General features: G+C 34.0%; 1 protein-coding gene across 1 annotated transcript; it reads left to right on the top strand.

The window, feature by feature from the left end:
• Positions 1-8,976: 8,976 nt before the first annotated feature.
• Positions 8,977-17,090, top strand: LOTGIDRAFT_141556 (hypothetical protein; the record flags this gene model as incomplete). The annotated part of the gene is made up of 8 exons (XM_009051305.1): positions 8,977-9,307; positions 9,763-10,029; positions 12,524-12,790; positions 13,990-14,256; positions 14,576-14,842; positions 15,676-15,945; positions 16,152-16,418; positions 16,813-17,090. Coding segments are annotated over 8 exons (2,214 nt in total), but the record flags the coding sequence as incomplete, so codon positions are not given.
• Between the last annotated feature and the right edge of the window lie 372 nt (positions 17,091-17,462).

The following is a 17,462-nucleotide window of genomic DNA, read 5'->3' as shown; positions in this document are numbered from 1 at the left end:
GACCATTGTAGTAGTGGCGGGTGTCGTGCGAAGCAGACTATGCTTACTCTTTTCGAAACACCTGATGGTTCTTCTCTATTGAGGAGTGACTACACAACTTCTACTCTCGATTTTGATGTACTTTGGACGAGATTTTAATTAAAGGATTTGTCTTGCTTGTACGGATTTTTAATTGATTGCTTTAGGCAACTTTTTCGAGTTGATGTTCTATAACTAGCTAATATGAAAGATATGCTCACGCTTTTGTGCTTTTGAAGACACTGTGTGATATGGTTAATAAACCCTCGTTTGAAATGGTCTAAATCATAGATGAATATTACATAATTTATTTACAACTTATATATTTTATTTTTTAACTTGTTGATCTTGTCATCTATAATTGTCTTCAAATGTATAGTTTAGAAGTTATTCTATTCTGAGATGACCATGACAATATATTACATGATTATGAAACCAATACTAATTTTTTGTTGTAGAAATCAAGCGAGAAGAACGTCTTTCTGAATCACCTTTAGTTCTACGAACTCCTGATGATTCCAGAGCTCCAGAATTTATTGAGACTTTCTCAGATTTGGTATGATTTTTTTACATATCTTTAAAAGTGGCATTCTGCACAATAGTTTTCAACTTTTAATTGAATTTTAAGAAAAAATCATAAAACTTGTGTAAACCTTAAACATGGTCAATGTCATGTCTTTCTTCATTATTCTGAATAGTAGCAATATTGCTAATGAATTTTGGGGATGTTTGTAAGGCTGTTGATACAATCTATAATGATGGTTTATATTTATTTATCATAGACTGTAATGGAAGAACAACCATTGAAACTAATCGCTAAAGTCACTGGAATTCCTCGACCAGAAGTTAAATGGCTCAGGTAAGAATCAACTTTCCTTGATACCAGATTCAACTGTTGATTTTCAGGGTGATTTTCTGTATCAGGAATTGTTTTTATGATATTTTACAAATAGTTGTTAACATTCTTAAAGGCAAAATAAACTTTGTTAACATTTATCAATGAATGTTTTCTGTCTACTTTTAGAAACAATGTAGAAATCACTGCGACTCCCAACATCAAGAAATCGTACGAGGGTGAAGACTCTTTCATCAGATTTGGTCATGTTAATATGACCCATGAAGGAGAATACAGCTGTGTGGCCTCAAACCCTGCCGGTACTGTTGAACATAAAGCTTTCGTCACTATTGAAGGTCAGTTCTCTCATATCCGATCTTTTTTTGATTCATTTTGAATTCGAAATTGGGAGAATCAGTGCTTCAGTTTGAAACCTTGTATTTGCTTTACAGTATCTGGAAGATATATTAGCCAAATTTTATTTATCTAGCTAAATGACACATTTCATTAGCTGATACACCTCAACTAAAAATACAAATTTATTTATGTATTAGCCAGTGGGAGACATTCTGCCCATTTTATTGACCCCTTAATGCTTAATAATGATATGGTCTGCAAATTTGAAGATGTCTTTTGAAATATTTAATATGGAATTTAAGCGCAACACATGTGTAAAAAAAACATGTTCAAACTTTATAGGCTACTATTACTCTACAAGGGGTAGGATAAGATAGTTTATATATTGATTATGTTATTATAACTGTTCAATTATTCACCAGGTAAAACTGAGAAACCACATTTCACCAAGGATTTATCACCTAAAGACTGTCGTGAAGGAAGACCTATTAAATTTGACTGTGCTGTTAAAGGCATTCCTCTACCAGAAGTCATGTGGTAAGTCTATGTTCACTTTTTCTTGTGGAAAATATTTTATACAGAAAGACAGTTTCACTCAAATGGATGAGATCTAGCAAAATAATTTTGAATTTTATTATCATAAAAGTCTGTACAAGCAAGACAATTCTTCCAATCAAAATCTGGTCCAATACATGGCAAAATCGAGGGAAAAAGCCATGTACCAGTGGAATCGTGTAAAGAGAAGCACTATCTGGTGCCTTGAAAAGAGCAAACATACCTGTCAAAAGTGTCCATGATCATGATATTTTGTTGCCTTATGTTATAAGTTGAATGTTGGACTAATTCCATGAAAGTAATCACTATGCTTATTATCTACTGATATATCTAATGACCTGCTGTTCTGTATCACAGGTTTATCAAGGAGACACTAATAGAACCTGGTATAAGATTCCGTATTGAACAACGTAAAGGATACGGAGGTGACGAGGTTCACACTCTGTCTATTGAACCAACAGAAGTAGAAGATGCTGGTCTAGTCAGAGCTGTTGCTAAAAACAAAGCTGGAGAAGTTGTATCAGAAACCAAGCTTGTTATCCAAGGTGATTTTTTAATTCTTTTTAGGATATCTTAACCTTTTGATGAACATTTTAACCTTGACCAGTTGATATTGGACTATAACTAAAATGAAAGTTAAATGAACTATCACATTGCATGAACTTAAAAAGTATGGCCAAAGTTTGACTTCATTTTGAATAATACTTTGAAGCCTTGCGTTTTGAAGCAGTAGTTAAATTGAAATATCATCTAAAAGATTATGTTTTGTTTTTACAGAAAAGAAAGAAGCTCCTAAATTTATCCGTAAATTGGAACCAGTAGAAACCTTGGAAGGCGAATCTGTAAAGATGGAAGTTGAAGTTTCTGGTAAACCCAAGCCAACAGTCACATGGTTAGTTTTATATTCTCTAGGACCTGTCAAGAATTGTTAATATTCAACAAAAGATCTCAGTGTTTTACAATGATAAGTTGAAGCAGGTTTAAATCCTCTTTAAGACAGTCGAATATCACACAGCAATCAGGGTTGCCTTCTTTATAGGCATACTTCATATAAATCTAATAGTCCTGTTATTCTCTGAGAGAGGTTATTGGTCATTAACTTGAAGTAACATTGATGATGTAGTCATTTTGGTTTCTCTTATCACAAGATACACATGGGAACTTTGAGTTGAAATAGGAGTGCAATTTATTATTAAAAGAACTGGAAACACACTGTACACTTCCTCCAAAAAAAACCCAAAAGACTTTGAAATTGCCAATGACAGGACCCTGTATCCAGGACATAAAGAGCAAGTAGCAGTAGTTGATATAAATGACTGTTAATACTACTCTCTGAGTATTGCTTTATCTTATGAAAAACTAGAGATAGATCCATCTTTTATATCTGTTGTCTTCTTTATACCAGGTTGAAGGGTGATACTGAACTAGTTGCTGGTAAAGATGTAGAGTTTGAAGTTCATGAACAAACCCATACTTTGATTCTCCACAATATTAAACTATCTGATGCTGGTCTTATCACTGCTAGAGCTATCAACTCTGGTGGTCAACTGGCTTGTAATTCTAGACTTAAAGTTACACGTAAGTTTTTTTAGTTGCTTAGCATCATTTAGAGGGTAATTTGAAAAGTTTGATATAATTTAGAGGGTAATTTGAAAAGTTTAATATAATTTAGAGGGTAATTTGAAAAGTTTGATATAATTTAGAGGGTAATTTGAAAAGTTTAATATAATTTAGAGGGTAATTTGAAAAGTGTAATATAATTTAGAGGGTAATTTGAAAGACCTCATGTGGAATTGTCTGAGGTTATTAAATAGCATTTTGTTGACTACGGACGACGGGAAACACTTTGCATAAAACTTTAACCAGTGATTGTTGTTCTATAAAGCTCTGTCTATATATCATACTCACAATTACTAAATGCTATTTAAAGACTCAATCAGGACAGTTAAAGATCTACATGGTAACTGTTACAAATGTAATTTATTTCAATTCTTAATTTTGTCCTGTCTGTTATCCACTAATATACTAGTTTCTATTTGATAAGACAAGATTCATTTAGTATAAAAAAACAAAAACATCTTGCTGATTAAATTCATGGTGTTTGTTTTGTCAGAGTTATATCATTATAATTTTAAGATTTATAAATTAAGAACTCCTTGCTCCCTCATTACACTCAAAATTCTTCTCTTTATGACGTCAAATTACTTTTCTGTTTACAGCCGTGAAAAAACCAACATTTGAACGTAAATTATCCGATACCTTGGTGCCTGAAAATGGAACAGTTAAATTTGAATGTAAAGTTAAAGGTGTTCCCATGCCAGAAATACAGTGGTAAGATTTTGAAATAATTATTTTGTAGTTTTATAAGGTTTACAATGGGTATAGCCTGAATCTACAGGTCAAAGTTTTTCTGAACAATGTTAAGATTTTTATAATTAATAGACAACAGTTTTCATTAAATATCATGTGGAAATAACATTGATTGAAATAATAAATTACAGTTGCTATTGAGAATCATAAGGTGATTATTCTGTGATTTTGGTTAGTAGTAGAGAGTATGGACTGAGTCATGTCATTAAAAGAAAGGATCCTTTCTACCAGCTGGTCCTTGGCCAAACCTCTTGGAATTGATGTTTCCTTGATTATCCGTACTCATTTACAGCTGAGTCGACTAGCATTATGAGTGAAGAACCTACAGCCGCCATTTGCTCGATGTAACTTAGTAAATGACATCATGTAAAGAACCATAACTCTAACCAACTGCTCTAGAATCTTAAAAAGAGCAAAGTTTTCCTGAACCTTGTTATAAAAAGAAACAATCAGATTTACAATGGATATCTTGTAAGTTTTATTTTAATCAGAAAATATTTAAGAGCTGTATACTAAATCAATTGGCTATATATTAAAAGGGTCTGCAATGGTGAAGTGTTAGAACCAAGTGATAAAATCAGAATGGAAGTGAACAAGAAGGATGGAACTTGCACTCTGGTGATTGAAGATGCTCCAGCTAAATACCAGGGCAAGATTGAAGCTGTGGCCAAAAACAATGGTGGTGAAGTACTGTGTTCCGCCAATCTGGAGGTTAGAGGTCGTGCTCCAACCTTCGTTGAACCACCAACCAAATGTACTGTTCTTGAAGGTATGTATCTGGGACAGCAAATATTGCTCTGAAATATCATGACTCTTACCTGGTCTTGATAGGTACTTAACATCCCTAAAAATTTGAAAGCTTTGGAAAATATCCAAAGATGAGTTTCTTTGCTTCTGTGTAATTTATATCGAATTCAAATCATCCACATGAACCAAAAGTAATTTATCTATTTGTGTGCAGGTCATCAAGCTGAATTCAGATGTACTATTGATGGTGAACCTAAACCAAAGATTGAATGGTCCAAAGGCAAATGGATGAAAATCCAAGATGGTGGCCGTAACCGAGTCTTCTATGATGAGAAGACCAATCAACATGTGATGCAAATAAAAGAAATCAAAAACCGAGATGCCGGAACATATACTGTTACGATCACTAACGAACATGGTACCGAGCAAACCCCAGCCACCCTCATGGTGACTGATAAACTAGAGGAGATGGTGGACTGGAAATCTACCCTTAAACACAGGTAAAGTTACGACTCAGGACTGTAATTTGGCCCTATTTGCCAGACATGTCTGAATGTAGCTCTTCAATATCTGACTGATATATGGTCTTGAGAATATTTTTCGTTACAATCATATTAATCTGGTACGATAAAACCATTAAAGTTTGGTTTTTGTTAAATGATTATATATTTTTTTGAAAATATTTGTTGTGTGATAAGGATTTTGTATTGAAGACCAGTTTCAGTTTCAGTTTTGTTTATGAGTAAAATGACCAATTTTATCTTTCGGAAATTACTATAATTTTACATCATGTTTGTTTAAGATTTGATGTCTTTGCCTAATAACAAAATAACAACCTTTCCTTTTTTGAGACTTACTGAAATTGATAAACACAAGACAGTATTATGCTAATAAGCACACTTCTTTAAGGGTATTCCGCTTTTTTGTGAAAAGCATTCATTATCAAAAACGTAAATTATGCCTGAAAATATTTCTAAAGTATGTTATTTATATCTATATATCTTCTTGATCAAACTGAATTTGTTGTAAAAGGGTTAATTAAAACGGCTGGATTATTTAAGTTAAAACTTTCAGATATGTTAAAGGGCACATTTCTCTAGATTTCGGTGTAGAGTTTTCGCAAATTTGAGCAAAAAAAAATTTTCAACCTACAATAAAAGCATGACCCTTTAATAAAATATTAAACACATAACACTTCAACACGTGTCGTCATCAGATGAAATAATATGTACTCCTCACTTCTAAATGATGATCAAGTCTTATGTTATTCAAATTATTTTATATTTTTAGAGAATCAGTGAGTCAGGCTAATGATGAAGCCGAGTTAAACTGGAGAGAAATGTTAAAACACGTTGACGAGGGAGAACAATCCTCCTCGTCTAAAAGTAAAACTGTTTCACCTGAACAGGACGTACAACGTACTGAATACAGTCCCATAGAAAAACGTGATCGACCAGAGGTAAAAATTTACTTTTCTTAAAGATCCCTTGACAGTTGGAAATCGAAAAAGAGCAGGCTAATGCCGCTGTCCTGGCAAAATTTCCCTAATTGCACCCTGCATGGCGTTGCCCGTCTTCATTAGCCCACATGGTGCAGAAAAGTAGGACATAACACTCTATTCATTTCATTTTCATTTTCAGCAATATTCTATATGTAGGCTATTGTTGTTTTTGCATACTCAATTCATAGAGTTCCTTGTTAACTTGAAATGAAATGAAATGGAGTTTTACGTCCTATTACTTGTTAACTTAAGGTAGAATATGTCTGTAATATGTTATGGTATATTCACTATACTGATATGACATCACACTGTCCTTGGTTGTTTCAGCTTCAAGCTGGCGTCTCTAGACCAATAATGGAGATGGAAGAACGCGAAGATGCTGAACTACTAACTTACGACAAGAAGAAGAAGACTGGCTTAGAACTAACAGCAGAGATTGAGGAAGAGAGCTCCACCTACACTCGCGCCCAGAAACAAACTCGAGAGGAAGATCTAGAAGAGGCCACTCTTGTTATGACTAAAGCTAAGGTAAGCTTATTTCAGAAACATAATAATAACAAATAAGTTACATTAATATTTGTGAAACAGTGGCATAGCCAGGATTTCATTGAGGGGGGGGGCCATTCGAGCAACGCGGCCCCCATTTTAGATTTTAGAGGGTATTACTCACGGTGAAGGGTCAAGTTCCTCCCTAGAAAAATTTTCTAATCTAGGAATACAGGGATTGTAAAGAACTTTTCTAAGCTTGCGTCCATTATTTTATTTGCAGTGGAAGTGGGTTGTCCCTCTTGAAGATTTGTATGTAAAAGAACGCGAGGAAGCTAAATTCCAGTGTGAACTGGCCATACCTAACGTCAATGTGGTCTGGAAGTACCAAGGTGAAGAAGTTATCCCTTCACCCAAACTAGCTGTCAAGGCTGACAAGAAGACTCACACTCTGATAGTCAGTAAATGTCGACCACGAGATGCTGGACAAGTCTCCTGCGCTTACGGCAAGATTCTAACTGAAGCCAAGCTGGAAGTAGAACGTAAGTTTTAAAAACTTTTAGTTTTTTGTGAGTAGAATGTTTTCATTTTGAAAAAGTAACATGGATAATGGTGAAAGGACATAAAGACATGGCTCTCAGTCAGAATTTGTCTATTTTGTTCTGGAATATAAACATTGAAAAAGTGATGGTGTAAATTAAAAAAAAAGAAATTCAAAAATAATGTAACCATCTCTTACAATGTTTTCAATATTGTTCATTGGTTCACACCAATCCACTACTTTATTTCTAATCTTCATTCTTAATATTAAAATTAATAATACCCATTTACATCTCAATATTGTCCATTGACCTATTTAACTTGGCCGCAGAATGTAATATCGTTATATCTCAACATTTCAGCTGTCCCTGCCAACTTCACCATGCATCTAGAAGATGCGACAGTGTTGGAGAACAAGTCAGCTACATTCAGTGTTAAAGTAGATGATGAAGAAGCCGAGGTAATATGGTTGATTAACAACAAACCTATCGAGAAGAACAATAAATACAAGATAGTTCACAATAAATACAACCACACCCTGACCATCGCTAATCTGACTAAAGATGATAACTGCGAGGTCACGGTCACCCTGGGTGATAAATCTACTTCTGCTAAACTGACAGTTCAGGGTAAGAAACTGTTATTTTATATTCAATAACGAAACATAAGACTCCTGGACAGTGGCAGCGCCAGCCTTCCGATACTGGGGGTACAAATAGGGGGCAGACTGACTCGATGTAGGGACAACTGCTGAGCCTGAATTCAAATTTTGGCTACTCTGTGGTAGAGCTCTCATAGTCGCAAGCCTCTCATAGAGCGTCTTACAGGGTTCTCTCAAGAAAATTTTAGAAAAAATGAATTGATTTTGTGCATTCTACACATATTTGGAGAATAAAGATAGACATTTAGATTTGTTGAAAATAAAGTGGGGGTACGATTAGGGGTGCAAACTACTTTCCTCATATGAAAAGTTCATTAGCTGCTACCAATGTTTTGTCAATATGTTGTTTTGGATTTCGGGTTTCGTTTTATAGTTTGGATCGTTAGTACTGGGTTTATATTATATCACTTAGCTTTTTCTTTTTTATCAATTTCAGAAATTGCAGCCGATTTTACTATCCCACTCAAAGATGTCAAAGCCAAAGAAAACACTGATGTTGAATTTACCTGTAAATTGACCTTGCCAGTTGACAAACCTAAATGGTTTATCAATGACCAGGAAATAGTTCAAGATGAAAAATACACCTTTGTCATCGACGGAAAGATCCAAAAACTGAAAATAAAAAATGTTTCACCAGTCGATGCTGGAACAGTCACAATTCAAATCGGTGATAAAAAATCTTCCGCTAAATTTGTAGTGGAAGAAATCGAAGCTGATTTTACCGTACCTCTTCAAGATGTCACAGCTTACGAAAAATCCTCAGTGGACTTCGTCTGTACTTTGAATAAGGACACTGATAAGCTGAAATGGTACCTTGACAACGAAGAACTACTTCCTGAAGAAGGTATTGAGATCATCAAAGATGGCTGCCAACATAAACTGACCATCCGTGATATCTCTCCAGAAGACAGCGGAAAGATCGTTGCCAAAGTTGGAAAGAAATCATCTAAGGCTAAACTGACGGTGAACGCACTTCCAGCAGACTTTACCTCCCCTCTCAATGATGTCACAGTTAAAGAGAAGACAAATGCAGAATTCGAATGCGAGTTATCTAAAGACCTATCCAATGTCAAGTGGTATAAAAATGGTAAACTATTGAAGGAGGGCAAGAACGTGAAGTTTGTCAAGGATGGCAAGAAACATAAATTGATTTTATCAGACGTAGAAGTTGAGGATGAAGGTCCAATCAGTATCAAGGTTGGCGATAAAGAAACTACTGCCAATCTCTTTGTACAAGGTGAGACAATTCATTTAAATATTATTTTTATTTTATGCTTACATATATAACACGGCCTGTTTTCAGAAATATTGTACATGTGGAATTACTAATAGTTTTTTAGTGTAAAGGGATCTTGATTGTTTTCAAATATTATAAACTTCTGATTGATATACTTCCTTATGTGAAAAGTTCATTAGTTGCTATCAATGTTTTGCCAATTATGTTGTTTTGGATTTCGAGTTTCTTTTGTGGTTTGGATCGTTAGTACTTGGTTTATTTATAAAGTAAAAGAAACACCATTGATTCATCAGTCTAAACCTAAAAAGCAGATTAAAAATTCAAAGACATACAGGACACTGAAGTTTTCCTCAATTCACACTGTATTTAGAAACTAGAGTAAGTGTTATGAAATTTACTTGAAACAATTTTAGAAATACACAATATCTATTTGCAAACCCATTTTTTTTTACCAGAAGCTTCCCCAGTGTTTATTCGACCATTGAAAGATGTGTCAGTGAAGGAAGGCGAAGATGCTGAGTTCCTCTGTCAACTCAACAAGGCTGGAGCCACTGTAAAATGGTGTCTTGACGGACAGGAAGTTGTCGAGGACAAACGATTCATCATCTCCGTTGACAACAAAGAACATAAACTTATTGTCAAGAACGCACTGTTGCCAGATTCCGGTGAAATCAGTGCCAGAGTTGAAGACAAGCAGACAGCAGCTCAGCTCACTGTTCAAGGTAAGGAGCCATTGACGTGTGTTTTAGTGCATGAAATTTTCTTTTGGGTTCCTTTCTTTCACCCCTAAATCACCAAAAGTCCGAGTCATTTTAAGATCCTATTAGTGGAACATCTTCCTAGTTTTTTCTTGAAATGATCTAGCAAATCAAAACTTTGCACAATATCCCCAGATCAGAATATAGACAATTTTTCCCATCACATTTGCATATCACTTTAGACATGTTTTGTATATCACTTTAGACATGTTGTGTATATCACTGCAGTTTATCACATCTGATATGAACCACCCACATGAAATGCATGTGCTTTATGTAGTGTTCACTCCCTTTGAATTTCCAGAAATCCCAGTTGAGTTTACTGCACTTTTGAGTGAACAATTGGTAGAAGAACACAAAATTGCCTATTTCACTTGCGAAGTCAACAAAGATGACGTGTCTGTCACATGGTTCAAAGGCGGGGAAGAAATCACCCCTAGCAACAAACACGTTTTGCAACAAGATGGTCGATCTCACACTCTAGTCATTAAAGACGTGGACAAGTCAGACGTTGCTGAATACTCGGTTGTCATTGGCGACCAACAGAGTTCAGCTTGTCTGCATTTAGACGGTAAGTTTGTCTCTAAGCAACAGCCAAGCTTTGATATATTTAAAATAATTTCAATATTAGCATAGCTTCCGTGAATTTATTAATATCTATTATATCTTTACATTGTCATGTCTTTCGCAGACTGATTTATTAATAGATTTGTGTGCATTTTTAACTTTACTTTGTGTGTGTGCTTTACTTTTCAATGTGTGCATATGGCATGAGTGGGTCTGTGTTGGTATGAAAAATGATTGATTTGATTGATCACCTAGTCTGATTAGTTTAGCATAGGTTCACATTTCAGATGTAGTTCCCCTAGAACATATTTAGCCTGTTGAATATTTCAGATATACAAATTAGTCAATAGGGTCTAGGACTCTTATTTCTATATTTAAATTATAATCTCGGAAAGTTGTGTTTATTCACAAACCAGTTATTTCAAAATTTTAAGTCAAACTCAATGATTGTTTGATATTTTAAGAATTAAGGGTCCAATATTACCAATTGTTTGACCAAAAATTATATTTTGGTTTTTTGAATTGACCCATGTTATGGGTTGGTCTTTCCCCCAATATCCCTAGTCTTGGTAGTTTGCGTAGATTTTAAGCTACTAATGCATGCTCCCCAACTAAAATTTAGTATATTTTTCAATTTCATTTTACAGCAGCCCCACGCTACCCCCTCATTTTCTCATTTTAACCTTCCAATATTCTTCTAAACCATCGTTTAATCATAAAAACTTGTAGCTTTACTTGCCATTTTACAAATTTCAATATGGATAATCAGTCACAAAGCTTAAACCAAAAAGATTTCTGATCATAAAACAGAAAAATTTTAAATCTTGAATGACAATATTTTAATCTTATGTTTATTACTATTTCCAATATTCATTAAAAATGCAGAAATAAACATCAGAAAAACATGAATTAAATGTTTAAATTTTGTGATCTACTCTTGAAATTTAAGATTTTAAAGATTTTTTCAAAAATTGTTTCTGCTTTGTGATCTGAACTCTAAAAGTATGAAATATAGAATATATTAGAAGTAGAGTAGAATTTAGTTATTAATTAATATTAGATATAACAGCACAGGTGTATTAAAATCACAAAGTCAGTAGATTTAATACATGTATTACCATAAATGTTTCTGAAGATTACCAAATATTATCATACATAAAAGCTTCTACACCTGGGTTTTCAAACTTTCCAAATATCCTTTTGCCCACAATTTGTGGGTATAATTTTGGGTCTTTCAAAAATGTGATAATATCAATTGCAATGAATAACTGAATACATAATAATATTTGCAATATACTTTAACTGCAAATCTGCTTCATATTCCCTGTTTGAAACCCCAGTCTCTTTATCATTTATAAAAGATCTGTGTTGTCTCCTTTTGCCCAATCCTTGCTTTCACTGTTCTGTCTACCTGTCTAGTCTGTGTCTGCCTGTCTAGTCTGTGTCTGTCTATCTGCCTAGTGTCTACTCACTGCACCCTGTCACTGTCTGTTCAATGTATGCTTGAGGTCATTAGAACACGATATCTTCTAAAACACCTGATACCACATCAGATTTGGATTTCAACTATATCGGATAGTAGGTATATCTTGAAAGTGCTTTGGATTTTAGTTCAAAACTTGAAATCTATTGATGAAATTCCAATTTTTCATTCTAAAAATCTGAACAGATTAAACAGAAATTAAATTTTTTAGCTTAAACAATGGTTTTGGTTGAAAATATTGATTAAAAAAAATGATGAAAATTAAAAAATAATAATTTTAATGAGAATTTTCAATGAATAATTAGAAAACAAAACTGAAATGAAATCTCAGATTTTGGGAATAAACTTTGATTTAAGACATCGTGATCTGTGATAATTGCATGAAAGATTAATCCCTCTTGCTTCCAGAAATCCCCATAAAACTCCATCTGACCCTGAAACGCTTTACGACCTCCATCGAAACGCAGGCAGTTTTTACGTGTAATGTCTCAAAAAGCAACATGCGTGTCTCCTGGTTTAAAGATGAGGAAGAATTAAAAGCAAGTCGTAAATATGAGATGACGGATTATGGCAGTGTTCATAAACTGATACTCCATCAGTTATCTGCCCCTGATTATGGGGATTACGTTGTCGTCATTGGTAGTAAACGCATGTCTGGCATGAATACTCTTCAAGGTTGGTTTCTCCTTTCATTTTGACATCACCAATTTGTTTCAAGACATCATCTTAATTTTCCATTTTTAATGATCATTAAGTATTCCAGCATGAAATAAATAGAAAATGCATTTGTCATTGTTAGCATTAATGTTCATTGGATAATTTTTTTCTGTTTTTTAAGATTTTTTTGCATAGAAACATTTTTTGAAGTGTTGTGTTTTAAGTAGAATTTTGTAGTTTTTTTTTTACATATTACGTATTTTTTTACATGCTGCCCTAGATGGCTCTTAAAAGTTAAGGTAAGAAAAATGACCAAAGATTTTTCAAAAGTCAGAAAATTTCCAAACTTTACATAAATTTAGGATTTGAACGACAAGAGATAACCGTAAGATTTATTTCCACATTCTAGAGGCACCCTTACAATATAAGATACCTCTTCGAGAACAGACATGTCAAGAAGGGGAGACAATCTCATTCACTTGTGAAGTAACAGATGCGTTTCAACCAGCTAAATGGTTTAGAAATGGTTCCCTGTTGTCACCATCGATTCTGTCCTGATGCAATCTGATGGTTGCGTCCACACTCTAACTCTACTGGACGTGAAACTGGATGATACTGCAGAGTACATAGTATCTGTGGGTGGTATTGACAGCTCGGCATCACTAGTGGTTAAAGGTTAGATCATTATTATCAAGAATATCCTGGATTTATTAAGGTTTCAGGATAATAATTCTTGTGTCATTTTAGATGTGAACATTTCCACTCTTGAAATGAAGTTTGATTAAAAGATATCAGTGAACTGAGTTCCAGATTGTAAATAAAGGAGGAATATGAATGGTTAAATATTTTGTATTGTGTCAATAATGTGCATGATGTATTTGCATCTTGAAGCATGAACTTGTTTTAGAAAATGTTGATGGAGTTCTTTCAGAATTTCAGAAAAAAACTACAATCTTGGAAACTTTTATCCAATTATGTGTAAAACTCAGCATAAAAATTGTATAGTTTTGTTCTTGTTCACAGCAATGAAATGTTACTCTGTGACTACTAGACCCTTTATATCAAAAATTGTTTATTTTGAGAAACTTAATAGGTTCTTAAACTATGCATTGATTTAGGAGAGCCTTCAAATAGTCTGATGGTAACTGGCCATTTTCATTTTCCTTGTCCTTGAAATTACTGCAATTGTTAAAACTATCAACTGATCTCTGTTCTAGAACTACCTCTGGAAATTACCGTCCCCCTGAAAGAAACTGAAGCTACAGAAGGTGATGCTGTAACTCTAGTCTGTGAAGTCAACAAACCAAATATTGAAGCTCAATGGTTTAAAGACAAAGCTCCTCTTCAATCAACAGACGAACTCCTTCTCAGAGTTGATGGTACTAAACATTCCCTGATTTTACCAAGTGCAGCTCTGTCAGATGAAGCTGAATATTGTATCGTCATCAAAGATAAATCATCCAAAGCTGTTCTCTTTGTTGAAGGTTTGTAAATTTTAATGTCCTTCAAGTCTTGTATCTAATTATTGTCCCTTTTTAAAACTTTCATCTAAAAATTTTAATCTAATTCATACTTACCCCTGCCTTCAATCTTATTATAAGATTTGTATGTCCTTAATTCACACAATTTCTCCATATTTTCAAAATATTTTAATCATTCTTCTCTTATTTTAATATTGTATAATGTGAATGCAATATCTAACTTTCTAACGATTCACATCATAATCTTAATCTAACATTCATTCTTTCACACTATTTTTATACTCTAACTTTAACATAATTTGTACTAATCCCTTACTTACAGAAATAGCAACATATTTTGTCAAGGGTCTGTCAGATAAGACAATCAAAGAATCTGAAAATTTGAGTTTGGATGTCACGTTGTCGCGCCCGGAGACTCACGTCACATGGCGGCACAATGAAGTGGATCTAGAACCGAGCGAGAAATATGAATTTAAGATTAAAGATGTTGAAAGAGAGCTGATAGTATTTAATGTTGATTTAAAAGATGAAGGAGCCTATTCGTGTCTGGCTGGAGAAGTATCAACTACTGCTGTTATTACTATAGAGGGTAATACAGACCATCATTATAAACCCTATCAAATGCTTTACTAAAATCAACAAACTTACTAATATTTAATCTTTACTAATTTCCCTTATATTCTTTAGCTGTAGCATTATTTTTTTCAGGTAGTTTTTTTTTTTTAGCTGTTGATACCTAAATATCCCCTTTCCCTCAAATCCAACCCTGCTTTTGTTTTTTTTTCAGGATTTTACTCATAAATATGCAAATATTTTAAAGTAAACCAAATTAGCTTTTGTTTTAAACTAGTCAATGATTTTTTATTAGATGAAATGGTGATTGAAATTCTGAATTTATAATTGAGTTAATTTACAATTTGGTTAATTTTCAGAGTTGACTCCAAGCATTGTGCTTCCACTGTCTGATAATGAATGTCTAGAAGGTGAAACTGTCAGCTTTGTATGTGAACTCTCTAAAGAGAATGTGCCAGTAAAATGGTTGAAAGATGGTATAGAGATTACTGAAGATGAAGGCTATGTATTTATAGTGGATGGAACCCAACATATCTTAAAGATACCTGATACTACCATAGACCACGATGCCAGCTATACCATTATGGTTGGTGATGACATCTCTACTGCCAGACTCACTGTTGAAGGTAGGCTAATTATGCAAAATGATTCAAAAATGATGTACATTGTACTTATCTGGTACTGAACAAATGATTTTAAAAAAAATATGAATTTAATCATATGGCTCAATGATATCACTGAAGGTTGAAAAAAACTGGTCGTTCAAACCTAAAAGCGTCATTAGCTAGCAATACAGACCCAAAAGGCAAACCCTGCACTTTTACTTCATATACCCTTTATTCTTTCTAGAAACTGAAGCTGGTTTCAAGTCAGGACTAACAGCAACAGAAGGTGTTGAAGGTGAAGATGTCGAGTTCCAGTGTGAATTAAGTAAAGAAAACGTGAAAGTACGCTGGTTGAAAAATCGTAAACCATTGTTACCTAGCGAACGTATCAAGATGGTGTGTGATAAATACCGATACGTTCTCCGTATCCAGGAAACCATTCCAGAAGATGAGGGAGAATATACTGTTGTGTTGCCTAGCGACAAGGAATCTTCAGCTTACTTGAAAATCTTACGTAAGTTCGTCAACAATATTTACAAATTTTCTGCTTCTTTTCTTTTTGCTTTAAATACTTTTATACAATTTTATTGAAACTTAAAATTAAAAAACAAATGCAAACACGATAAATTAAAACTCTTTACTCTTTGGAAAAATCAAAATGGTGTCAATTTTATCGCAACAAAAGCCAAGAAAATTAAATATTCTACAATCTATTTACAGCACTCGCTCCAGTATTTGTACGCCATCTTGAAGATATTTGGGCCAAGGAAACTGATAGTGCTGAGTTCGAATGTCAGATGACAAAGAAGGATGTTGCCGTCCAGTGGTTGAAGAATGATAAACCAATCACGGAGTCTGACCAGCTCGAAGCCGTAACAGAAGATTTTTCACAGTATTTATATTTCACCGATTTAGAACTCTCCGATGAAGGAGAATACAAATGTATGGTTGGTCCAGAAATGACACACGCTAAACTACACGTAGAATGTAAGTGGTATTTATTCACTCATAGGGATAATCTGGATATTGCAAATTTTACCTCTATGTCCAAACTCGCTGTCATGGTGATTGAAAACTTGTCATCAGCACCAGATGTACTCTTGTCAAAACACTGTGCATTGCTAAAATTACTCTTGGAATTTAACCAATATTTCTGAACCAGCTTGTCCTTATCATGGATTTTATATTTGAAACATGTCCGAACAGCATATTAGAGTTTTAATGCAAACAGAATAACATTAGAATGCTTTCTTCAGTCTGATTTTTGAATTCTGTTTACCAAATATTTTTGTCCTAAATATCAATATTTCTACTGTGTTGACTGAAATTGAAGTTGTGAAAATATGTCAAAAGTTTTAAACTGATTCTTCTAAATTTTCAGCGATACCAACTGTATTCACCAAACCATTGAAAGATCATGACATCTCAGAACAAGAAGCAGTGACATTCGAATGTCATCTGAATAAACCAAATAGAAAAGTCACTTGGAAGAAAGATGGCAAAGAAATATCATTCAGTGACAGAATTAAATTTAGCTCCGAGCGGCTAGTCCATACCTTGGCGTTGAATGATGCTGTTTTGGAAGATGATGCTGAATACTCTTGTAGCTGTGATGATGCTGTAACTAAAGCCAAACTCACTGTTGATGGTAAGAGATAATGACATTTCATTTTGGGAGCAAAAATAAGTCAAAATGTTTAATAGAACATTTAGCTGGATTGATGAGATCCTGATTGTATGAAATATCATGCCTTAACCTAAACACACCAGTATGGCTCATTTCAGTAATTTGATTGCCTTCACCATCTCCCTTCTATTTAACAACTCATTGTGTTCATTAATACAGCTAGATGATATCAGCATATATACGTCCATTTCATCACTATATTTGTAGGTTAATGTCGATGTCCTGGCAAAATTTCCCTTGTTGCACCCTGCATGGCGTTGCCTGTCTTCTTTGGGTACAGAAAAGTAGGACTCATTTCATCTTATTTCATCACTTTATTTATGTTATTTTATTTATGATTTTAT

This window comes from Lottia gigantea (genome assembly GCF_000327385.1).
Source record: "Lottia gigantea unplaced genomic scaffold LOTGIsca_163, whole genome shotgun sequence".
In the NCBI taxonomy this organism is placed as follows: Eukaryota; Metazoa; Mollusca; class Gastropoda; family Lottiidae; genus Lottia; species Lottia gigantea.
This window is presented reverse-complemented; position numbering and strand designations above follow the sequence as displayed.